At 54.5% G+C, this 22,912-nt stretch overlaps 10 protein-coding genes across 10 annotated transcripts; 4 read left to right on the top strand and 6 right to left on the bottom strand.

The window, feature by feature from the left end:
- Window positions 1-713: 713 nt before the first annotated feature.
- Window positions 714-1,517, bottom strand: G647_02528 (uncharacterized protein; the record flags this gene model as incomplete). Its single annotated transcript, XM_008726877.1, has 2 exons — window positions 714-1,302; window positions 1,510-1,517. 2 exons carry the CDS (start codon window positions 1,515-1,517, stop codon window positions 714-716), a joined length of 597 nt encoding a protein of 198 aa, XP_008725099.1.
- A 946-nt stretch (window positions 1,518-2,463) lies between these two features.
- On the top strand, window positions 2,464-3,228 carry G647_02527 (uncharacterized protein; the record flags this gene model as incomplete). The annotated part of the gene is made up of 2 exons (XM_008726876.1): window positions 2,464-2,643; window positions 2,725-3,228. The coding sequence occupies 2 exons, from the start codon at window positions 2,464-2,466 to the stop codon at window positions 3,226-3,228; spliced, it is 684 nt and encodes a 227-aa protein (XP_008725098.1).
- Window positions 3,229-3,513: 285 nt separating this feature from the next.
- Window positions 3,514-4,471, top strand: G647_02526 (uncharacterized protein; the record flags this gene model as incomplete). The annotated part of the gene is made up of 2 exons (XM_008726875.1): window positions 3,514-3,578; window positions 3,628-4,471. 2 exons carry the CDS (start codon window positions 3,514-3,516, stop codon window positions 4,469-4,471), a joined length of 909 nt encoding a protein of 302 aa, XP_008725097.1.
- A 577-nt stretch (window positions 4,472-5,048) lies between these two features.
- G647_02525 (uncharacterized protein) lies at window positions 5,049-5,375 on the bottom strand (the record flags this gene model as incomplete). Its single annotated transcript, XM_008726874.1, has 1 exon — window positions 5,049-5,375. The coding sequence occupies one exon, from the start codon at window positions 5,373-5,375 to the stop codon at window positions 5,049-5,051; it is 327 nt and encodes a 108-aa protein (XP_008725096.1).
- A 2,159-nt stretch (window positions 5,376-7,534) lies between these two features.
- Window positions 7,535-8,449, bottom strand: G647_02524 (transcription elongation factor S-II; the record flags this gene model as incomplete). Its single annotated transcript, XM_008726873.1, has 1 exon — window positions 7,535-8,449. The coding sequence occupies one exon, from the start codon at window positions 8,447-8,449 to the stop codon at window positions 7,535-7,537; it is 915 nt and encodes a 304-aa protein (XP_008725095.1).
- A 759-nt stretch (window positions 8,450-9,208) lies between these two features.
- Window positions 9,209-11,336, bottom strand: G647_02523 (uncharacterized protein; the record flags this gene model as incomplete). Its single annotated transcript, XM_008726872.1, has 5 exons — window positions 9,209-9,306; window positions 9,360-10,831; window positions 10,883-11,120; window positions 11,172-11,240; window positions 11,300-11,336. 5 exons carry the CDS (start codon window positions 11,334-11,336, stop codon window positions 9,209-9,211), a joined length of 1,914 nt encoding a protein of 637 aa, XP_008725094.1.
- A 1,958-nt stretch (window positions 11,337-13,294) lies between these two features.
- G647_02522 (uncharacterized protein) lies at window positions 13,295-14,332 on the bottom strand (the record flags this gene model as incomplete). Its single annotated transcript, XM_008726871.1, has 1 exon — window positions 13,295-14,332. The coding sequence occupies one exon, from the start codon at window positions 14,330-14,332 to the stop codon at window positions 13,295-13,297; it is 1,038 nt and encodes a 345-aa protein (XP_008725093.1).
- Window positions 14,333-15,745: 1,413 nt separating this feature from the next.
- G647_02521 (uncharacterized protein) lies at window positions 15,746-16,705 on the bottom strand (the record flags this gene model as incomplete). The annotated part of the gene is made up of 1 exon (XM_008726870.1): window positions 15,746-16,705. One exon carries the CDS (start codon window positions 16,703-16,705, stop codon window positions 15,746-15,748), a length of 960 nt encoding a protein of 319 aa, XP_008725092.1.
- A 3,218-nt stretch (window positions 16,706-19,923) lies between these two features.
- On the top strand, window positions 19,924-20,969 carry G647_02520 (uncharacterized protein; the record flags this gene model as incomplete). The annotated part of the gene is made up of 2 exons (XM_008726869.1): window positions 19,924-20,640; window positions 20,697-20,969. 2 exons carry the CDS (start codon window positions 19,924-19,926, stop codon window positions 20,967-20,969), a joined length of 990 nt encoding a protein of 329 aa, XP_008725091.1.
- Window positions 20,970-21,590: 621 nt separating this feature from the next.
- G647_02519 (uncharacterized protein) lies at window positions 21,591-22,800 on the top strand (the record flags this gene model as incomplete). The annotated part of the gene is made up of 2 exons (XM_008726868.1): window positions 21,591-21,666; window positions 21,845-22,800. 2 exons carry the CDS (start codon window positions 21,591-21,593, stop codon window positions 22,798-22,800), a joined length of 1,032 nt encoding a protein of 343 aa, XP_008725090.1.
- Window positions 22,801-22,912: the final 112 nt, after the last annotated feature.

The following is a 22,912-nucleotide window of genomic DNA, read 5'->3' as shown; positions in this document are numbered from 1 at the left end:
CCCGACGTAGCATCACGGGTCACCTGCTTGATACTCGTACTGGGGCGTGGTTGGTTGAGCGGCGACAAGGAGCAGGAGCAGGAGCAGCAGTAGCAGCAGTAGCAGCAGTAGCAGCAGGAGCAGCAGGAGCAGCAGGAGCAGCAGTCAGACCGGGCTGTCCTGTAAGAGCCCGGGTCTATAAAGAATGGTGTCGGTGCGCTCCTTTAGGTGGAGGTTGCTTGTTGGTTGGTGAGGAGCGTCCTTGCTCTTCAGATAGAGGTTACACCTGGACGAGCACCCTGTCCTTGCTCTTTCAAGTTACTTATTGGTGGGCACCTGGTCCTTGCTCTTCAAGTTTCTTATTGGTGAGCACCTTCTCACTCTCTCTGTCGTCTCGTAAGTTCCCCAATGATATTGCCCGTGGATCATCTGGCTTGAACCAGTCCTCCGTCCTGTGTACTCCTTTTCTCGAAGTCTCTAGCAGCAAGCTTTTATCCTCTTCGTGCATGCTTGGACAGCGATATCGCTGATCTCCTTGACCGAGTACGTGGAGGTTGTAGGTTACCTGGGCTCTTGACAGGACTGGATGATCAGTGCTGTGCTGCTGCGCGACCACTGCTTTGTCTTCAAGACTGCATCACAGCATTTCGTCCAAGCCTTGGGTCCCAGCCAAGTGTGCTCTTTTTTCTCTTCCTTTTGAGGATTCCCACTTCCTGTCTCCCCTCGCGCTCACCTCACCGCCGAGTCAACCACTGCCCCAAACTTCTTTCCCACGCGTCGATCCTGATGGGCATCTCCATTTGCCAGAAGGGATTCTTGCACACATAGTCGGCGTACCGCTCGTAGATGCCCTTCATCAGCACGTCCGTGTTGGGCATGCTCGGGTCCGTGAAGAGAAGAAACTTCGTTCCCGACAGGGTCTGAAACACCGTCAGGCGGAAGAACGAACTCTCCATGCTCTCGATGCCTGTCGCCGGGACCGTCGGGTCGGGGTATGTCCAGGTCTTGCCTTTGCCCGTGCCGGATGGGATGGTGCCCGACGAGGACGAGGACGTGATGGGCAATTTGGGCGTCAGGGAGCGGGTGATGGCGTGGACGCCATGGAATGTCCCCGCTAGGACGAGGTAGTCGTTCGTCGTGAGGGTCGAGGTTCCGGGTAGGCCGAGGGTGCCGACTGTTTGTTGGGACTTTGCGTCCGCGCCGGCACCGGAGCCAGCGAGATGCCCTGTGCCAGCGGCGGTGGTGCCAGGGCTGGTTGTCGGGAATGTGCGGTGGTAGATCAAGGAGCCGGCTTTGGAGATTACGAGGAGGGCGAAGACAGGCCTGCGAGGAGTGAGCCTAAGCTGGGGTTGTGATGTAGGTCGTGGTGCATGGAGCCAAGGGCTTCCCCAGTATGCAGCACAAGGCTGCGATGCGAGAATCACATCGCCGTAGACTCACATGTTGCTTGTGGGTGACGAGATGCGGCGACGAGCCAGTCAGCCCGTCGGCCAGTCATGCAATTCTCGTCAGTCTCGAGCAATCACGGACTTGGCCATTGCCAGACTCGTGTGGACATGCACAGCTCCGCTGCTCTCAGCGGATGAATTGGTGCAGGACCAGAATCGCTGCTTGTAACTGTGTACACAGTACAAATCACGGGGGACGGAGCGACGTTGGAGATGCACCTTCATTGCTGGCTGCGGCGCCCCGCTCGGCTCCCCCGATCAGCAGCTGCAGGCCTGGACTTCACGTGGCTTTGTTTCTGTGCAAACTACCTGTAGTCGACGACTCCTGTGCTTGGTACCTTGCTCATCCTGCAGGAAGCAGAAGAACCACTCTTGAGAGTACGGAGCAGTTATGTACACAAGGAAATCACCTTGCTTCCCGTCTCATCGTCTGATCGGCTGCGGCTGCAGGTGATGCCGACAAGAGTGCGAAACGGCATCGACGAGACATGCTCGGCCTGATCCAAGCCTGATGCGGAATTCCAGGGCAGCTCCAGGCCTGGAGCTTAAGCCGATCAAACTTCGAGATGATCTCGTTAACTTTGACTTTCCCCTGGAAGAAGACGACGGGGCCGTCTGTCAAAGTGCCGCGGCGTGCCCAAACTCAGCCATGGTCGCATTGTTTGGAGCAATCGGCACACGCTTTGTGATATGTTGAATGCTGAGACGCAACACTTCACCTGCTGCAACGCACTTTGACCTGGCTCCAACAGCTTGCTGAGGCCATTTCCAGACTGTTTGGTCATCAGCCTTGAACCAATAAGGATACATCCCCGGTGCCTCTACCCCGTATCAAACCTGGCATGAGACGTGATATCAGAAATTGAGACCCAGGGGCAGCGCTAATAGTCTGAGAATACACTTCGGCCCATTGAGGCCGCTACCTCTTGCACGCTAACATGAACGAGTATATCAATGGCTTGGTAGCCTCGACGCGGAATACATCTCCCTTCTCGCCCGCGCAACAAGTTCCTCTGCGCAATAGACAGTCCTCAAAATGAAGAACGCCTTTTCTTCAGCTTTACCTGCAGCAGCGGCGGCGGTGGCACTGCTGTCAGGCCAAGCGCACGCGCAAGATGACAGCAGCACAGTGATCAACGTTTTCTGGATCACCGAGACGACATTGAGCCTGAACTCCATCAACCAATATCCACTAGCCGGATCAATCGTCACGGCGGTACGTGCATACGTCTCCCTCGGCCCAGATTACACGGGAGGATGAAAGCCCAGGAAAATGCGACTGACGTTGTCCCGCCAGGACTCCTCGTCCACTGTTGTGGCACTCGAATGCGTCGGATCCAGCATCGACACGAATGTCTGCCCCACCGCGGGCCAAACCATCACCTATGGCTCGACGACATGGGTGGCCTCAGAGACCACCGGCAACCTGGGTGTCACATTGCAGTGCTCGATCGCACAGAACTCGAAAAGCGCAGTGTGCACGGGACAAATCGAGGCGCCCGACCAGATCTTCACCGATGCGTCGATCAATTCATCCGAGGCCAGTGAACTACTCACGGCCACGACTGTCGACATGCTCTCGACCGCCTATAGTGGCACGATCAGCTCAACGGATTTCACATTCTTGCCCGTCACCGTCACTGCTGGACAGGACAAATTGGCCGGCGCGAGCAGTGCAGCTGATTCTTCCTCATCGTCGTCGAGTGGTGGCGATGGCAATGGCGCAGGGAGCGTGAAGTCGAATCTGGGCCTGAGTGGATTGATGGCTGGCTTCGTGGGTCTGGTCATGATGGTGTTGTAGACAATTCCGAGATGAGAGCGTGGAGCACCGGGGAGATTTTATAGATTTGGTTGCACGTCCAAACTGCACTTTTATGCTTCACCGTATCCGAAGCTGCGGCGTAACTGGACTCTGCCTGCCCTTCGTTTACATGATTGTCACTTGAACATCAATCCCCATTCCTGAACCGAATTCAACGCCCTCTTGACCAATTCTTACCTTCTCCCTGTTTGCCGTCCTTATTCGCTGTTTAACCTTGTGCAGAACCTCAACTTCCTCCCAGACTTCTAAGCATCCACCGCCACCATGGTGCTCGAGGCGACCATGATCGTTGTTGACAACAGCGAGACGAGTAGAAATGGCGATTATCTGTAAGATCGCGTCTTCTACAGCTCGGACACATTGCTCATATTGTCTCAGACCGAATCGATTCTCAGCACAGTCGGAAGCCGTGTCACTGATATTCAATGCCAAAACGTCCTCCAACCCCGAATCCGCTGTCGGCCTCATGTCCATGGCTGGAACAGGTCCCAAAGTCCTCAACACTCCTACCACGAACTTCGGCGCCATTCTCGCAGGTCTACACGAGACGAAGATCAAAGGACACATCCGCTTAGGCACGGCCATTAGTGTGGCCATGCTGGCGCTCCATCACAGAGCCAACAAGTCCCAGCGACAACGGATCGTGGTCCTGATATGCAGCGAGCTGGATCAGAAGTTCGGAGACAAGAACGACACGGAAAAAGAATTGATCAAGCTGGCCAAGAAGTGTAAGAAGAACAACGTCTCGGTAGACTTTGTCGCGTTTGGGGACGCCATCGAATCGAGCACCAAGTCAATACTAGAGAAGTTCGTGGAGGCCGTGGGTGGTTCATCAGGAGAAGGCAACTATCTGGCTGTCATCCCCCCCGGCCCTGGCCTGCTCAGTGACAGTCTCATCACGACGCCCATTGTCAATATGGGCGGAGATGCCGGCGCCGGAGGCAGTGGTATGGAAGGCGTCGAGACGGGGGGAGGAGCCGGGCGCTTTGACGAGTTTGGTATCGACCCTGCTGCTGACCCGGAGCTTGCCATGGCGCTGCGGATGAGTATGGAGGAAGAGCAGAATCGGCTGGAGAGAGAGCGAAGAGCACGCGAGGAGGAAGAGAGACGGAATGCCGACAGGATGGAGACCATCACTGAGGAAGGGCAGGCGACCAATGGAGAGAACAAAGAAGGCAGTGATTCGAAACAGCCACGGGTCGAGGACGATAAACAGGAGTAAAGACTCTGGTGTTTCTGTATTTGTACCACCCGCGCTGGGATAGACATTGTAATATCTTCTGGTCTGATTGACCGGGTTGAAGAGATACACCAAGTCTTTCGAGGTATGCAGAACTCTGCGAGAGGTCCCACCATGTCCAAATCCGAGCCAATGTTCGACTTGGCAAGTCGTATCTCATCACGTTGAGATCTCCGCGACTGAAGCGCAGGGTGCCGCCCTTTTCCACGTTCCTCTCGTAGATCCCCTCACCAAGTAGCGATCTGGAGATTGTCCTCGATCGTGATTGCCACGAACCCAGCGCCCACCGTGGTGGGTGCAATCAATTCCCTTGCCGGCGGGAATCGTGCCAGAGGCTTCTCGTCTATTGGGTTGATCATTCCAGACATTCATTCGTTCTGAACCGCCACGGCTGCATCACCGACGCCGCATATCCAGCAGTCGACATCCAGAGGTTCGACATCCAGAGGTTCGACATCCAGAAGTTCGACATCCAGAAGTTCGATATCCAGAAGTTCGATATCCAGAAGTTCGATATCCAGAATATGCGACCACCGCCTTCGCATTCGACTTCCCGCTCTCATCTCGCGCTGCCGGGCCCCATGATGCGCTCCTCCCTCCCCCTCACGATCCTCGCCTTATCCCCCGGCAACGGCTTCAACTCGTCGTTCGGATCCACCGCCGCTGCCGCCGCTTGATGATGCTGCTGCTGCTGCTCACCGCTCACTTGTGACTCTGTCGCGCTCTGCTGTTGGAGTTCCGGGCCGGCCCCGTTGCGGAACAAACCCTCCGGGTCGTCGCCTGTCTTTTTGTAGCGTAGGTACGCGAGGCGACGGGCGTGTGCCTCTTCGAAGGAGGCGATGTCTTCGGCCGTGATTGTGAGGGCGGTGGGTTTGCGGCGGAGCATTTTGGGATAGCAGACGGGGACAAGGGACTGGGGACCGGGGGACAAGGGCTTTTGAGGGCGTGGTTCGGGTTGTTTATGGACAGGAGATACCGACCCCTGGATGTGTGCGAGGGGATTGTACCCTCGTACAAAGGTACTGGAAGGACAATGTTACGGTTGGTCAATGGGGTGGGATGTTTGTGGTGCGCGGAGTTGCGGTGGATGCGGTGCTTCATTGGGGGTGGAGAATCGCTTGAAGATCAAAACGCGGGGATGCGTCGCGGCGCGTCACTCAATTTACTGGACGGAGTACGGAGGACTTCACTGTGACCTTCAAGTGGTTGTGAAGTTCTCGTGCGTGCTCGTCACTCAGCTCACAGCACCAGAAAACTCCTATTCACGACCGTTGTGTGGCCGTGGATGACCTGGACAACAAGAAGCTACAAACTTGGACGTTGGCCGAAGAAATTGCTTCATGTTTCAGGTCTAATTCCCGGCCAGGTAATAAATACGGCGAGAGCATACGAAGTAGAGTCAGACTACGTACAAAGCAATTACCTACACATTGTCAAGATGTCGGCTGCAAGACGAAAACCCACACGAGAAACCCGAAGTCGACGCCATTGTGATCACAGAATGAAATGCCATAGTAAGATGCCAGGATTGCAAAAGACAACGGCTTAAAGGCAGAATAAGTAAATACTCTTAGGCAGGTGAATTTGATAGAGGTGAGTCCCCGGAAGCATGAAACGGTTTCAACCCCACACAATCACCTATCACCTATCGCCGCTGTCCCTTGCCTTTCAAGCAGACGTCGCTTCAGCGATCGATGCTTGCCATGCCGGTCTTTTTTCGCGCTCTCGAGATCTCACAATCTCCAGTGCTACAGTAAGGGGATCCTTCTCGAGGGGATCCTTCTCGAGGGGATCCTTCTCGAGGGGATCCTTCTCGAGGGGATCCTTCTCGTGGGGATAAGATCGCATTGGCGTGCGTGGCTTCACTTCACACCAACTATCCACGGTCCCGTTTGAGGTTGGGGAAAACACCGGTATACACGCTGGGCGCAACCCGACCTTTGAAGGGAGACCGCACTCGTTAAGGAATGCAGGCGGTGGAGCTCGATGCTATTGTCAAACCTGGTCTGTTGCACCACCCACCCACCCCGTGTAGGTTAATTATCCCCTCTCAGTGCTGAGGCTCAAGCTAGGATGAGCACCTACCTGAGGTAAGGGCACATCGTCGTCTCGTCCTCGCCAGACTGTGTTGAGCAAGAGCATTCAAAGAAAGGACTTAATGAGGCCGGCTGGCTGGCCATGCCCTTGGGTACCCCGCTAGCGACACTTCGCAGCTTGTCTTTGGAACCAAATGAGCTTGCTACTGGATATGGATAGTCCTGCTGGTATGTACTGAAGAGGATGGAGCGAAGAGCAGGGAAACGCACTCAACCAGCGAGAGAGTAATCAGGGACGCTCTCCCAAGCACTCCGTCCATCAGGTGCCAGGTGCAGTATCTGAGTTTGTCGAAAAGGAGGAAACGCCGTCCTTGCATGAGTTTCTACACTACCTGGCGATTCAGCATGGGTCTCGTCATTTGCTACAGCTGGGATCAGGGCGCGGTTATCCCGCAAAGCAGCCAGATGTCATCTCGTGTCCATTGCAGGATTGTGTTACATGGTTGGCGTACTCGCAACTCTTGCTAAGATTACCGCGCTAGCTAGGCCGGTTTTGTAGGCAGCGACTGCTATGAAGACTGACCGGCCAGCCCTTCTGGATTAACGAGGCGTATAATACTGGCTGAATGCAATACCCCAGCTTGCCCCGTAGCTGTTCCCGGCCGAAGAACCCCTTTTCCTAAACTCTGAATAAGAAGTAGATCATTAACACAGGGTGAAGCCGGGCCAGTCCCAAAGCCAGGAATTGCCATCAAGCGCAAGAACTCGGTCCCTAGTCGAGTCACGAAGCGTCTGTGCAAGGCATCTCAAGATTCTTTCGCCGCCCTGATCAATAACGTGCAACCAGTTGGTCAATCTCGTGTCGAAGTTTCTCTCCTCTTCCTCAGAGGTCGTCGAGCTCTTGACCTCAGCCATGCAAGCCAGCCACCTTAGCCGCACCTTGGCCCTTGCGCTATACAATCTGCGTGAAGGGGACCCAGCCGATCAGGATCCTTCTGTACCAGACCACTCAAGAGAACTTCCACCGATTTCCACAGTGCAAACACTCGCAAAATGTCGTCATCGGCTCATCCGCACTCCTGGTCTGCGCCTGGCTATAGCTGACTTTCTTCTGATGACACTTCCCACACTCCAAACTCGTGCTCACGGATTTCTCCTCCTGCGCAACCATCGCATTATTCATATTCTCCTTGGCAATCTTGTTGTCCATTTCCTTCTGCTGGCGCGACTTCATCTCCTCGTGAGACATCGTGACAAACCTCTGTGCCGAGATCTCACCACTGAGGATGCGTATTCGGAGTTTGGGATTGCTTTTGTTTTTGAGGTTTTGGAATAGAGAGCGGATCTTTTCTTTGTATACAGGACTAGCAGAGGACCCGTTGGCCTCGGGAAGGTTGAGAGCGGCGGCTTCGATCTGTTTGGCGAGGTCGAGGATTGTTTTCATGGGGAGGTCGGAGCCCAGACATAGGCCGTCATAGATCAAGCCGATGCAGTTGTTTCGTGCCTTGTCGTGCGGCACAAGGTCGTCGCGGGGGACTTTGTCGACCTTCCAGTTTCGCTTGTCCGGTGCCACGCCCGTAGGCGAGGCTGATTTGGCTGGAGGTGCTGGTGATGATGTGCCGTTGGAGCGTGCGCCGTTGGCGATCGGCGTCGACGTGCCACTTGCGAGTTTCTGTTCGTTCACTACATGACGCCAGCGGGAGATGATTTCTGCGGCGAGCTTGCTGACTTCTGGATCTAAGCCTTGTACGCCCTTGACCTTGTTTACAATCTTGCCTATCCCTGTCGCACGGAGGAGTTCCTCGCTCGGTTTGACGTTGGTCTTCAGATCGCGGAGGATGGTGAGGATGTTTTCAGAGGGTTCTTTGGCGTTGATGGCCTTCTGCAGGGAGGCGCCTTTCGAGAGGATCTCGCGGCGGTCCATGGTGAGCGAAGGGTGAGAGGGTGAGAAACGGGAGAGTTGTGTGAGAGCGCGAGCGGCCGCGGCAGGAGTCTTTGTCCAGATGTTACTTCAGGTTGGTCGCGGTGAGGAAGGCGAGTTCCTATTCTGCGACACGGTTAGCTCGTCAGGCTTGAGTGTCAAGGCAACCACCAACAGTTAGGGTAGCCAAACAAAAGATCACGGCGCAGAGACTTCATGAAATCAAGGCTGTTGAGCTGCACTTCCCTTGCTCCTCTCCCCTGGCCAGCGACAGCGATCTCCCCTAAGTGCAAGCACAACACTTGTCGAGGCTTTCGGTAGGCGGGGATGTTCGCCAAGCACCGGTCTTATCAGGTCAGCCTTACCTGAGACAATAAATCTGCGCCCTTCTCACAGTCTTCTGCACTTCTTGGACTTGGTCAGCGTATTGGAAAAGATAAGCGACGTCCAGTGTTTCGTCACAAAGGGAAATCTGTCGCATGAGCATCCGACATGGAAGTGAGGCGCAAGTGATTCGAGGTCAAGACGAATGACCGTCATTTGAACATGGCATTCTAGATGCAGATAGCGCGCAGCCTTGCGGTGGCCTCGCGGGATTCAAGCGGTGCGTCATTCAAGGCATGGTAGACCACCTTATGTATTGAGAAGCTCTTCGGCTGGAAGCAGACACAGTATAGTATAATAGCAGGTCGTGATACAGACATCAACTCCATGCTGCCTTTCCAAGGACATGTTTTGCTCGAGATTGTCCTCATCACCCAACTAGTACTCCAACCGCACTTCCTGGCCCTTGACACGCCCGATGACAATATCTGCGGCATATTTGGGAATGACTTCATCGTCGTGGAGCATTTCGAATTCTAACAAGTGGTTAGCAACTGTCGAGAGTCGTGGGTACACAGCTCAGACTCACCTTCCGTGGCATCCTTGCCCATGTGGCTGAACAATGCCTGAGGACCACCAGGGTGCTCATCAAGCCAGTTCGTAACATCCATCACGACGCCCTTGACGGCGATCCACAGATCATCTTTCTTGTTGTGCTTGGCAACCTCTTCCAGTGAGTATTCCTTTTCTGGCACCTTGAAGTTGCTGATGTCGTTTGTGTCCTTCTTCTTGCCAGGATCTTGGCTCTTGTTGCCATCCATGACTGGTGCCGCGCTTCTTTGCGCCTGTTGGGTGGTCTCCTTGGTGCCGACTGAAGGACCTGACGAAGCAGCTGAACCGCTGTTCCACTCCACGGAAATCTTTCCTGGCGAGTTGGGATCAATGTGTAGCGAGATTTGACCCAGACGATTCGAAGCGCCGGAAGCACCGCCCTCGGTGGTGAGCTTCTCCAGCAAGTATTTGGATGCTGAGTTACCAGCAACTCGGCCATAGACCACACATCCGAGTAGAGATGAGCCACCGAGACGGTTGGCGCCGTGCACGCCACCAGCAAGTTCACCACAAGCGAAAAGGGCATCGAATGGCTTCTGCTCCTTGTTCAGCACTTGGGCCTTGTCGTTGATCTCCATACCACCCATGGTGAAGTGCAAGACGGGCTCCATCAGCGCAACATGGAAAGTATCGTTGATGTCCAGGGGCATATTGTGGAAATACTTCTTGCCCCAGGCGTCCTTCTTCTCCCCTTTGGCGATGGCGTTATACTCCTTGAACTGCTTGTCAAGGGCTGCTTCACCGCAACCGATTTCCTTAGCCAGCTCCTTGCCACTCATCTTCTTCATCAGACCACGGCCAGAATAGTGGCGAGTGTGGAAATCAAGGACATTCGAGGCCTTGGAGTTGAGAACTAGGCGGATGGGCCATTTGCCCTTTTCCTTCTCCTCCCACATCTTGCCAGAGACATAGTCACGGTGACCCAGGTCGTCACAGAATCGTTGACCGTCGCTGTTGAGCAAAATACCACCTTCACCTCGGAGGGCTTCAGCAGCCAAGAACTTCCACTTGGAAGTGGGATCCTTGGGGTCGACCAAACCGGTAGGGTGCACCTGGACCTTGTCCATGTCGATATCGTTGGCACCAATGGCCATTAACATCTTGTGGCCATCGCCAGTGGCGTGCGTGCCGTTGGTCGACGATAGATCGAATGTGTCCGGTCTGTGTTTCTTGAGTAGCGATGTTTCTCCGAAATCCGCAGCATATCCTCCAGTTGCCAGAATGACGACGCCGTCAACTGAATGTTCCTCGCCGCCGTATTCGTAGGTGACACCGGTGATGACATTGCCTTCCTTGTTCAACTTTGTGACCTTTGCCTTCTTGATAACCTGGACTCTGTCGGGATCGGATTCGCAAAGCTCCTCCATCCTTTGCATGAGAGCGTATGTGATCGCCATACCAGGGAACTTAGCATCGTGTCCTCGGTGGGTTCGGGGGAATGAGTGTCCACTGTGCATTTGGTCAGCTTAGCATCCGGGCGCGTCGCGAGCTCGCACGTACCCGAGACGTGATACAAGAGTGAGGTCGAGGTTGAATACATCCTGCAGCCATTCAACGGCAGCTGCCGATTGGTATGTGAGAACTCGAATGAGGTCGGGTCTCGCCTTGTCACGGGCGGACTTCAGCGTATCTTCGTAGAACTGCTTGACACTGTCCTGGATGCCCAGGTCGACTTGGGTTCGGGTCAGAGCACCGTTGATGCCGGAAGTGGCCTTTGTCGAGTTGCCACCAAAGAAGTCTGCGCAACGGTCAATCAGAGTTCATCGAGCGCCAATGCGATCATGCTCACTATTCTTGTCGAGAACAAGGATATTGCCTCCGTTGAGGTAGACGGTATGTGCAGCGCTGAGACCTGAGACTGCGTGGAGAGGATGGTTAGCTATGGAAGTACGCTCACAGGGTCACAGGGATCCTTACGGCCTCCACCGACCACAATCACACGAGGAGGGGCCATCTTGGAGGAATGGCCGAGCGGATGAGGACAAGGGCAAAGGATAAGGGTGCTCGAAGGAGAATGTCGAGGTCGCGGACTGAGAGGAAGAAGGACACTTTTCGCAGCTCAAGATGGCAATACAGAGAGGAGTATGATCAGCTGCACGGCCAGCGACGGGATTTGATCAAACCAAGTCGATGATTGTTGCAGGCAATTCAATCGACGGACCTCGGCTTGTGGCCAGTGACTTCAAATATGCTTCACCTGTCACCTGATTGGCGCCCACGTTGCTCCTGCCAACGACGACTCGTACAGCCTCTTGGACGAAGCTATTCACCGCTGAAAGACCAACGCACTTGGTTTTGTATCTTGGGATGAGCTCATTCTCGTTCTAGACGCTGTCTCTTTGCGCTCAGATTGCCGGTTCCCAGCCGCCGATGCGCCCATGGCTCCGGGACAATCTCCTTCCCAAGAGTCAGCCATCCATACATTTTCGGCGTTCTCTCCCACGGGCGCTGTACGGATACTCCGTCCTAGCAGTCCTTGAAAATCGGGGACAGCTGCGCCCCGCCCCGCACTGCACCACGCGCACGCGAATCTCCCCAGGTCCGGGTTCACATGTCTCGGGCTCTGCTCCGCGGCCCTCAGCCTGCCCATCCCATTATCCGCAATGCTCACTGTCCGAGGCATGTGAAAAAAATACGTTGTAAGGCCAATGACTGTGGTGCCATTTCTCCACCGCGTGACCAAATGGTAAGATGAACGTGTCATCTGGCCCCGGATTGATCAGACTGGAATCCTGAATACGAAACCGGCGCAAAAGCGAGCGGCTCTGTCCCTGAGTTGTTTGTCTATCCCCTCTCATGCGCCATGGCTAGATATATTGATACACAAACAGTCATAAATCCAGTGTCCGATCCTCGCAACATTATTTTTCTTCCTCGCCCAAAGGCAAGTAAGTAAGAATGCAACTTATCAGAACTGTACAATCCAGGAAACCAAGGATCGGCCTTCATCACCGAAAATCGGTCTCCGAAACTCAGTGTTGCCAGTATGGAATTCACTTGTGGTATTTCTTAGTGTCGTTGACCCGAGAGAGACAATACATCGCAAATCCGGTGAGTACCCTTGGATGGCGGGAAGGCAGTGGGTCAGCGATGATATCTCCGTTTCAAGAGCATCGCGACATCGAAGAGTGGCAGAACTCCTTTTGTGTTCAACGTGGCTCCTGCGTATGTATGCCTCTTTTGTCTTTCCGTTCTCATCGAGTCCTATTCGCCATGACATTGTCGATGGACGTGTGTCTTATTATACTCTTCGCACTTCACCGTCGCTCCTCCTCTGCGCATTGGTTGTCGAACTTGTGGAATGTCTTGACAATAGCGACGTCGTCGAAGTCATTGATCGCAGGCTGGATGCCGAAGACGCCACATGCGGGGATTGCACATTCGCTGCCTGTCTGTTTTCGTCCTTGGGTTCTTTGTAGAACATGGTAAATCGAAGGGTTTGGTACCTCATTTTTTCGCGGGGGTATAACGGTATGATGCTGTTGTCAGCGACAAGACATGAGATGTGGAAAACAGAAAGCGAGGGCTTGAAATGAGAGACTTCCGATACTGAGATACGAAAGACAGATAAGCGAAACAAAGGATACTGCTCCCTTCCACCTGCCGAGCAACCAGCCGGCTTGCTGAATATGTAGGACGACTTGTCATTGAGGACTCCAAGCCGAAGTGGCCATATTCCGGGTTCGCGATCATGACGACCTGCGCTGCCATTTGCGGGGCTTCAGGGACAAGAGGAGCTAAGGAAGAAATCGGAGCAAGATCTTCTGGAGATTTTGAGGACAATCCCTTCATCACGTGACTATTTGTAATGACATGAGGAGAGAGTCAGTGACTTCTGACTTTGCAGTGAATGAGTCTCTCTCCCTCAAGTAGGCTTTATCCCTCCTGTTCACCTTCGAGTGACTACATCGCTCAGGTCCAGCTCTGAGTAGAGTCGCGGATAGTGTCTTCCAAGTTCGTCCACCCAGGTCGACCGAATCGTTTCACGATCTCCTCGGCCCTCCCGTTCGTGACTTTGCTCAGGTCTCTGCCGAGATCAGGAATATTGTCCATGAATTTGCGGTTTGGATACAGCTTTCGGTATATTGCCAGAATGTCGTTCCAGTTGAATGGGTAGGCGAAGTCATACAATCGCTCGCCGCTCACATCAGGGAAGATGAGAGCTCCGACGTGAACGCGAGCTGTGTCTTGGACATTGACATAATACTGCGGAGGGTTGAATTTGAGCCTCTCTTGGCCCTTGAACTCGTTCCAGAGCGCTTTGAGCCATCCCACTGTGCTCGGTGCCCCTTGGTTTTCTGGCGATAGGACCAAACCCATGTTACAATTGGGCAAGACGGTATTCAAGACAAATCCCGGGTTCTGCTCCTTCACAAATTTCCATGCGGCCTGCTCGCCCTGGGTCTTACTGGCAGAGTACACGTCCAACTTGCGCTGTTCACCTTCGTACGGTGGAGGCGCCCAGGCCGCTTTGACAGCTTCTTCGTTCCAGGTCGACTCGTCAGCACTGAACTCGAGATCTGGTTTGGGACTGATGGCAGCAGTGGAGGACGATGTCAACACAAACCGCTTGACCGTGGGCTCGCCAGCAGCGGCTTTCAATGCGTTCAGCGTACCCTCCACGACAATCGGGATCCCTTCATTTGGATCATAGGACACCATGACAGGTGTGGCTGTGTGGATGAACCCGGAAGCACCTTTGACTGCCTTGTCGAAGGCCCCTGCCTCTGCCATTTCCGGCACTTCGATCAACTCAAATTTGCCCACGCCATACTTGGTTCCGAAATAGTCAGCAACCCAGCCAGACTTCTTTGCGCTGCGCACGGTCCCCCGGACGCGATAACCCGCCAACAGAAGCTGGTCAACGACATGGCTCGCGAGAAAGCCGTTGGCGCCACTGACGACGACAAGGCTTCCTTCTGGAATAGCGTATTTGGTTGTCGAGCCCATTCTGAGAACAGCAGCGGACATTCAATCCGGGAGTCTTCTGTCCGACATCCACCCTGTGGGATGTTATGAGTTTTAAGTACAGCACGCCTTTATGCCGTCGGCGTCATCCTTTGCGATACCCTCTCACAAATCGTCTGCACGGCCACAGAACTTGTTTATGCGTGTTGCTGAATCATGAAGCAGTTTAGTCTGAGCGAAAAGGACACAAAATTCCCTGTTTAAGTAAGACTCCTGTTACTTCGAGCGAAAGTCTTTAACCCAGGCCGTCTGTTTCGCCGTCGATAAACAGCCAATCAGGACACCGAAAAGTTTATCCCAGAACGGTCGCATCTCGGCGTCGCCACCTCCCATTGGCTATCCTCATTCGACATGTCGACATTCTGGAACTAGGCTAAGGGCATGGCTACGAAGTCAATGAGGTTTTGCTCGATAGCACTCTCGAATGATGTCAGAGATGCGCTCGTCAATAGCACAAGACAAGGGCTGAGGAGGACGATCTTCTACCGTTCTCATGCAGAGTCTCACTAAAGTTTTGGAGGAGGGTTGAGCAGCAGTTCCCGTATCTGCATTGCAAGGCCAATGAAACCTGTCCAGACTAATCCAGGAATAGCATTGGTCCCAAGGTAAGTTCTATTGTGCCCTGGTGCGTCTTATCCGTGCTCTGGTTCCTGCTGTTCATCAAGAACTCGGTCCTTTCACTTCTTCATTCCGGTAGCGCCTACCTGGCATGGTAAGCGTGGTGTTTGCACGCCTTGTAACGTTGAGGACTCAAGCCCAGGTGAGTATTGGCGACTCCCACAAGGGTTAAGAGCAGCCCTCGTGTTGTATCCTGCCTCACACGATCATCGATCCTGCAAAGCTCTGTCAACGGGACGAAAATATCCATTGAGCCAATACGTGGGATCGTGCAGACTTTGGATGGTCGAACCGTCGATTTCGTTCTGTCCCAGGCTTAATCAAGTGGTATCTACCTTCTGACGGCGATATAACACGAGGATCCTTCTAATTACCATAGACTCCGAACGGCAATCGGGATTCTAATCCCACGCGCTTTTGGCCACATACCAACAAGTTGCATGTCTACGAGATCTTCTCGAGTATGGCTGATAGGCAGCCTGTTCCAGCATGATAGGAAAATAGCTTCAGCCTTATTTGCCTCTGAAGACAAGTTCTGTCGGACTTTTGTGGTCGACGCGCCCAACAGTCAAAAGCTTACGATGTCACAGGTTGAGAAAATGATGTACAGAGTCTCCCATACCATCAAGCGATGTGGCTTGGGATTCACGGCAATGATCAGCGCCGTTTGATGCATCGATAAATTGCCCTTAGATTCTCAGAGCAAAAAGAGTACTAATTCAGCTTAGAAGCATTAATCCCCCTGCGTACATGAGCGTTCTCAGCGAGCAGTGGGTATCAATCACCTTCCGACATCTGCGTTTCGTTGCCCTCGGAAAAGAATCGGCGCAGTTCCTGTGCAAACACTTCCGGACTCCCACCCTGTTGCTTGTTGAACGTGCCGCCATGGTCGATGCCTTGGAGCTCAACGCGCTTTGAGTTGGGCAGGATCTTGTCAATCTCGCGCACCGACCGTTGCAGATATGCTGGACTTCTAGTCCCGCCAAGGATCAGACTCTCCGTCTGAATCGCCGACAGTGCCCGAAGATTCTGCTCTCCCAGCATATCCAGCGCAATCTTGATATCGTTACAGAAGGTCGGAACCAGGTCCTTGAACGACAACCCCTGTTGGGCCACAGCGGTGTTTGTTCCCTGGTTGTCATTCGGGAGACCGACAGGTCGTTCGAACCTCATTATCAGCTTCGTCAACACCACCAAGACGATCCGCGGGAAGTACTTTGACTGTAATATCGACGGACCCATCTGCGCCCCCAGCATGGCTGTCACGGCCGCGCTAGCAAGCTCGCCGCGCTCGACCTCGGCTTCGTACCTGCCGATCCAGGCCATCTGGGCTTCTCGTTCTGACTCAGCCCACCATGGCGGTTCAAAGACGGCGATCTTGGCTATATGTGACGGCGGGGCTGCCCGAGCGGCCTTCAAAGTGAGCAGCGCACCGGAACTGACGCCGAAGATGAACTTTGCGCCGCTCGCGGCGTGGATCGCCTCGACGTCGTCGACTTCCTTCTGTGGTGTATAGGTGCAGTGTTTGATGGGGCCGCCGGACCGCCCGCGTCCGCGACGGTCCGGCAAGTAGCAGGTGAAATGGCTGGCGAGAGACGTCGCGAGATCGGCGTGGCTGAGGGCGTGCTGCATGCCGCCATGGAGAATTATAATGCCTGGACCGGTGCCGATCTGGTAGTACGCGATCTTGGTGCCGTCTTTGGAGTGGGTGGTCTTGAGTTCGAAATTTGGGGACATTGTTCGGCACAGTGTCGTCAGTAGGCAGTCGTGGGAGAAGCATTCATAATACCGAACTCTGCCCTTTGTACACCCTTGAGCACATTGTATTTGGATATTGGGATAGCGAGCAGACAAGGAGGTAGGTGGACAGATACCGTAGCTGTAGAGTTCATCGAACGCTATAAGGTAGTCCAGGACGGTATATCAGCGAGGCTAGGGTCCAACGGAGCACCAGTACCCACGCTCGCTCGCTCGCTCGCTACTGCGGGAAGCTATCTAGCTTTCTACTATGAATAGGCACCAGCGATTGCTCGTATCGGGGTGCCGTACGGAGTACGGAGCACCATCTCGCCGTATGCATCAGGCTCGTATTCGCAAAATCTTGCTGGATACGAGGGATGGAACTTGAGACTGCCTTGCTCGCAACGGTCCTTGGTGCAAGTTGAGCGGGCCTTGCGCGTGGGGCGCCTGAGATGGTCGGCCTCCCTGAAGGGTCACAGTCTTTCGGCAGGGCACTGGACCAGAGGGTTCGCGACTGTTACAGTGCACACTACAAAGCCTGGTTGTAAGGAGATTTGGGGAAAGAATGGAGAAAGGCTGCCTCTAATTAGACCGTGCAAACACGGGAAAACCTGGTTTCATCATCTTGTCTCGATATTACGAGTACCTTGTCTCCGGCGAGCTCAACTTCCCATACTGTATTTTTGATTTCGTTTACCCAGCTACAGGTCATGAGCATCCCTTACCAACAGACCCAGGTGTCGGTCGGCGAGTATTCTCGGCGTCTCTTTTGCCCCTGTTGCAGCCATCCTCAGTGTCAGGATACTGCGATCGGGCCAAAAGCGGTACTCCCCCGTACTTATTGTACATTGACAAGGCTGCGTGAGCGGCACGTTTGACAACTGTAGAGGAGAAAGTCAAGACTGATGTAGGAATGCTAATGTGCTAGAGACGAAATTTTCCTGCGATCATGCCCCGAGACGACGCCCATCAGGCATGCAGGGGGCCCGTGGGTGTCAGTTTCCCTGGCCTGTGTGCCGCCTCCTGACTCGTTAGGGGCGCCACTCACATTCCTGTGTACCTCAATACGGAGTGCTGTAACTCCTTTTCAACCTAATTGGCTGCGGGCACGTACACCTTCCATCACCCTCTCGAACGGTACATTATATCTTCGAAGATCCATATGCCCACCGCGTCGATGGACAACGGGGAACATTGGCAAGAAATCCATGCATCATACGTATGGCCTCGCGATACATCCCGCTCTGGAAGGGTGAAGAGTCGTCCTTGGCAAGCCATACGCGACAGGGTACAGGGTCGGGCTGGCGTCTCCCTAAGCGCTGGCTCTTCGTCCTGCTGCTCGGGATATTTGGTATCTTGGCGATCCTGAGTCTTCTTTCTCGCGACCAGGCACCACGCCTAGCCATGGATAAGGACGTCGATATCCGCGGCCTTTGGGCTGGGCATGCCACCGGTATTTTGGACCTTGATGTTCGACACGAGCAGATGCTCACCGGGCTCATTGATTCCATCCTGGTTCTCGTCGCAGATATCGAAGGAGACGACTTTTAGTACATAGCCTGACGGATATGTTGCCGATGTCCCGTCCATACGCATAACCGTGACCTGGCTGGAGCCGTTCGCGCCCGCCAGACCTCCACTAAGATACGACGCAGGTCGATTTCCAGGCGGACCTTGTGGACCGACTGCTCCTCTGGGTCTACTCCTTTCGTGGACCGTGTTCCCATATCTCTCTTCCCTATTTTAAATGAGTGCCTGGAAGCGACCATTGATTTCTTTGTTGGGTGATATCTTACCATCTAATGCCGTCACCCCCTTGACCTCCAATTCCCCCATCACCGGGATCTCCGTGTGTGCCACTGCCACCACTTTTGCCTCCTCGGATGTCCCAATAGACTGGCAGCAGGAGGTCCATGTCTTCCTCGGCAAGTTGAATAAAGACATTTCCGGCTTTGCCGCCGTTGGCACCATCAGTGCCATATCCGCCACTAATCGATGTCAGAAAGATATCACGAGCGTTTTAGGCTTCAGCTTACTCTCCGCCTCTGGCTCCAGGTTGCCCATCCTGCTGTGTTCAGCAACGACTATGAGGTACGCCATAGAAGAGAAGGCACCTCTGCATCTCTATACTTCGTAGCGTTTCGGCCTTTTGCCCCTTCACCGCCCTGTTGACCATCCTCTCCTCTTCCGCCATTACCTCCATCTCCACCTTTGCAGTTCAGGAGAAGGATCTGCTCGTTGTTGGCTTCCCATCTTGTGCCTTTCCAGTTGCTCACGCCCATGACGAGGACCGTACCGGGCTTCTCAGAGACCTTCAGTTGCACGTGGATATCTTTTCCATCCTCTCCATTTGTGGCAACGCATGAAGACCGTCCATTAGCACCAGGTCTCCCCGCAGGAGCTATTGCAGTTAGCAGCTGTGATGAGACGTGAAAACATATGACTCACCGACACCATCACGCTCGCCATAGTATTGGAAGCCATGGTTACCAGGCTTGCCGCTGGCTTCCAGCAGAATTTTCTCGCGCGACTGCATGTTTCTATGCGGTTCGTAGCTGAGGTGCAATGCGGTCCTAGAGAGAATGCGCAGTTCCAAAACACAAGCAAAGCCCTCACATATTCTCCCGATCCGCTCCTACCCCTCTGGTCGAGTGATTGCGATACCTTGGCACTGGCACGTGGGCGCGTTGTTGCCATTTTCGAAACCGGTGAGGCTGACGATCAGGAGTTTGAAAAAGAATACGAGATGGCGTTTCTCGTAGTAGCTTTCGTCGTGGCCTTCGAGGTCTCGGCTATAAAGGGGACTGTCGAGATACCGTTTCTCGGCCAATTAGAAGACCATGCAAGACCCCTGAACGGACTTTTGGTAAGCGATCAAGATGGCGAAGTTAGAATGCCGCTCTGTTCCAGGTCGCGATTCGATAAAAGCACCTGTAGTCAACCTCTGGTGACAAGATAGAGCGAGCTGGGGTCGGCACACTATTCGACGCCACAGGGGAATGTGCCAAGGCTCGTTGCGAAAGTGGAGATTGTCCTAGGGCCCTTGAACAGACAAGGCTGAGCAGCCATCGCTCCGGCCAGAATGTCTGTAGTTTGTGATGACCCAGGAAATGGGTCTCTGCTCGCGGCTGAGAGGGTCCTGACGGTTCACCGCACGTATCGTACTTCGTTGCTTCTGCTAATCAAAAATCTGCCCACGTCAGGGAAACATCAACATGCCTATCGGCACATCATCTAGGTCCAAAAAGCCGGCATCAGCGCACCTGGCAAGCTCCGCAACACAATTCGTTGCACCTCAACCGAAGACAACCAACCAAGCAGCGGTGGTGATACCAGCAGACCAGAGCAATGACAGCGATGCACCACCGACATACGACGAAGCCACGACTGAAGAACCTGGGATCCCAACAAAACAAGTAGCTCCCACGTCAGAACACGATCTCCAGTATTTTGCGGCGATAGCTGCAGGAACCAGCCCACAGATCAGACCCTCTGCCCCGAGGCTTGTGCTTCACCTATTCCGAACGACGCAGACGCACATCTTCCCAATCGAAGAGCGACTGGCACTGGGAGCGAACTCAAGCAGGCCGTTCTATGCGTTGAGAGCCTCTCTGGGCTCAACCAGCGTGGACGAATACAACAAGCTGACCATCACGCGCCGATGGCCCGGCACGGACGTTTGGCGGACAGTGGTGATATCGGACATCACACCCCGGCTGAAGTTGCTGGCACAGGGACAGGTGATGATTTCTCGACTCCGGATTGAACAACGCAGAGCCGGGACCAATGGTCCGGCTGACAGCTATGAACTGTGGTGGGATAGCCAGACCGGAAGCTATACAGTATGGAGGAACAAAGTGTCGACAGAGCTAGAAATCTGCTGTGAAGGCTGGACATCTCTTGACGACGTACCTCGGAGTGGACACCTGTTGGTAAGAAGAAGAGCTAAACAGGGGAGTGGGTGTGGCTTGCTAATCAAAGTGGACAGGTGAAAGACAGATCGGCCGTGCGCAACGAGAGCAACAACGTGCTCGCCATGATTGACTTCAACCTGCCTTCTCCGCAATTGATTTGCGTTGTTCCCGCCGGACACGTCAAGCTCGACTTGATCGTAGCAAGCTTGTTGACGGCAGCAACAATACACACGCGTCGAGCTAAGATGATGTCTCAGACATTGGTGTCACACGGCATGGCGGAATTGAGCGGCAACAGCATCGTTGTCCAGCAGCAAGTCAATGCGAACATCCGCGTTGTAATCTAGCAAGCATCGGCCATGTAGTGCATGTGTAGAAGAAGTGACACCGGAGTGTGGACGTTCAGTCTTGGCATTTCACGTGCCCTTTCACGTGACCGGACGACATCATCCCGTGACCCAGCGCATTGCCCGGATTCAGCCGGACACCAATCATGAATCAGTCGGCATCTCAGATTCCGAGTCCAGATCGGCGCTAACTCCAAGTCGTATTGCCCACGATGCGCTATACCTGTTCCGTGCGCTAATGATATCGCCGCCTCCTCAAACTCCATTGCCGTTTCGTCCGTCGTATTGAATCTTTGGCTGAGCTTTAAGATGCTGCTGCAGGTGCCTTCCGCCGGCCCCAGTTAAGTTATGGCCGGTCGGATATAGATGCTATGGCCGCAGGCATCAGCCGGCCGCAGACATGAGCCGGCCACAGGCTTGAGCTGTGCACGCACTGTCAGGAGAGTAGGGGTATATATAACCACAGTGCAAGCTGTGATCAGAGCACAGAGGACTGCCATACAGGAGATCAGGAGCTTCCACTCCGGACGAAGAGCGCGACATAGCAAGGAACTTCCATCTAGCCGAAATACTGACTACGCAGGACTGTCCTTGTAGTTGTCGACCACCCTCACCATCACCATGCCTCAACAATACGCCAAAGACCAGCCCGAGGGGTTCAAGAACCGCGTCGAGAAGATCGCGATCGTGGGTGTAAGTGAGGAGCCTCCCTCTAGTCATCCATCAAGCTTACCATGTACCACTTACTGACCGATGTTAACAGGCAGGTACGTAAGCGAGTCCTTCAAACTTACTGTACTCACCGATCCAAACATGGTCTCTTGTATGTTTGTCTTTTTGGCTTTACTGACACCCTCGCTCGTTCACCCCTCCAGGAGGCAACCTCGGCGAATACATGGCCAAATCGCTCCTCCAAACAGGCATCCACCGCGTCACGGCCCTGACACGCGCGGACTCGCCTTCCCTCAACTCCATGCCCGCAGGGCTCACGATCAAGAAAGTCAACTACGACGACCCGAACTCCCTGATCGACGCGCTCACAGGCCAAGACGTGCTCATCATCACCCTGGCCGTGACGGCGCCACCAGACACGCAGGACAAACTAATCGACGCGGCCGCCGCGGCGGGGGTGCCCTGGATCCTCCCCAACGAATACGGCAGCGACCCCTCGAACGAGTCGCTTCAGCAGGACACCCTGCTCGGGGAGGGCCGCGTGCGGGCGCGCCAGCGCATCGAGCGCCTGGGCGTCAGCAGCTGGATCGGCTTCTGTTGCAGTTTCTGGTACGAGTACTCGCTCGCGGGGGCGCCGGGGACGTTTGGCTTCGACTTTGCGGGCAAGACGGTGACCCTGTACGACGAGGGGACCACGCGCATCAACACGACGACGTGGGAGCAGTGCGGACGCGCGACCGCCGCGCTGTTGAGTCTGAAAGTGTTGCCCGAGGACAGTGGCGATGACAACAAAGGGCCCACGCTGTCCATGTTCCGCAACGACCACATGTATGTGTCGTCGTTTCTGGTCTCTCAGCGGGACATGTTCGAGTCGGTGCTGCGCGTCTCGGGCGACGCCGAGGACGCGTGGACTGTCCGGCACGAGGACGTGAAGGAGCGGTATCGCGCCGGGATGGAGGAGATGCGGGCTGGGGACAGGACGGGGTTCATGAAGTTGCTGTATGCGCGCGTCTTCTACCCGGGGGACGGCGACTACGAGTCGAAGAGGGGGCTGCATAACGACATCCTAGGCCTGCCGAAGGAGGACTTTGACGAGGCCACCAAGCGCGCGCTTGATATGGTGGCTAGAGGTGGGTCATTGGCTGCGCGTCGAGGTTGATCCCCCTGCCAGGACATCAATGCCAGGGACACCAATGCCAGGGACACCAATGCCAGGGACACCAATGCCAGGGACACCAATGCCAGGGACACCAATGCCAGGGACACCAATG

Source organism: Cladophialophora carrionii (assembly GCF_000365165.1).
Source record: "Cladophialophora carrionii CBS 160.54 unplaced genomic scaffold supercont1.2, whole genome shotgun sequence".
Taxonomy (NCBI): domain Eukaryota; kingdom Fungi; phylum Ascomycota; class Eurotiomycetes; order Chaetothyriales; family Herpotrichiellaceae; genus Cladophialophora; species Cladophialophora carrionii.
Note: the sequence above shows the minus strand (reverse complement) of the source record. Positions and strands in the feature narration are given on the sequence as shown.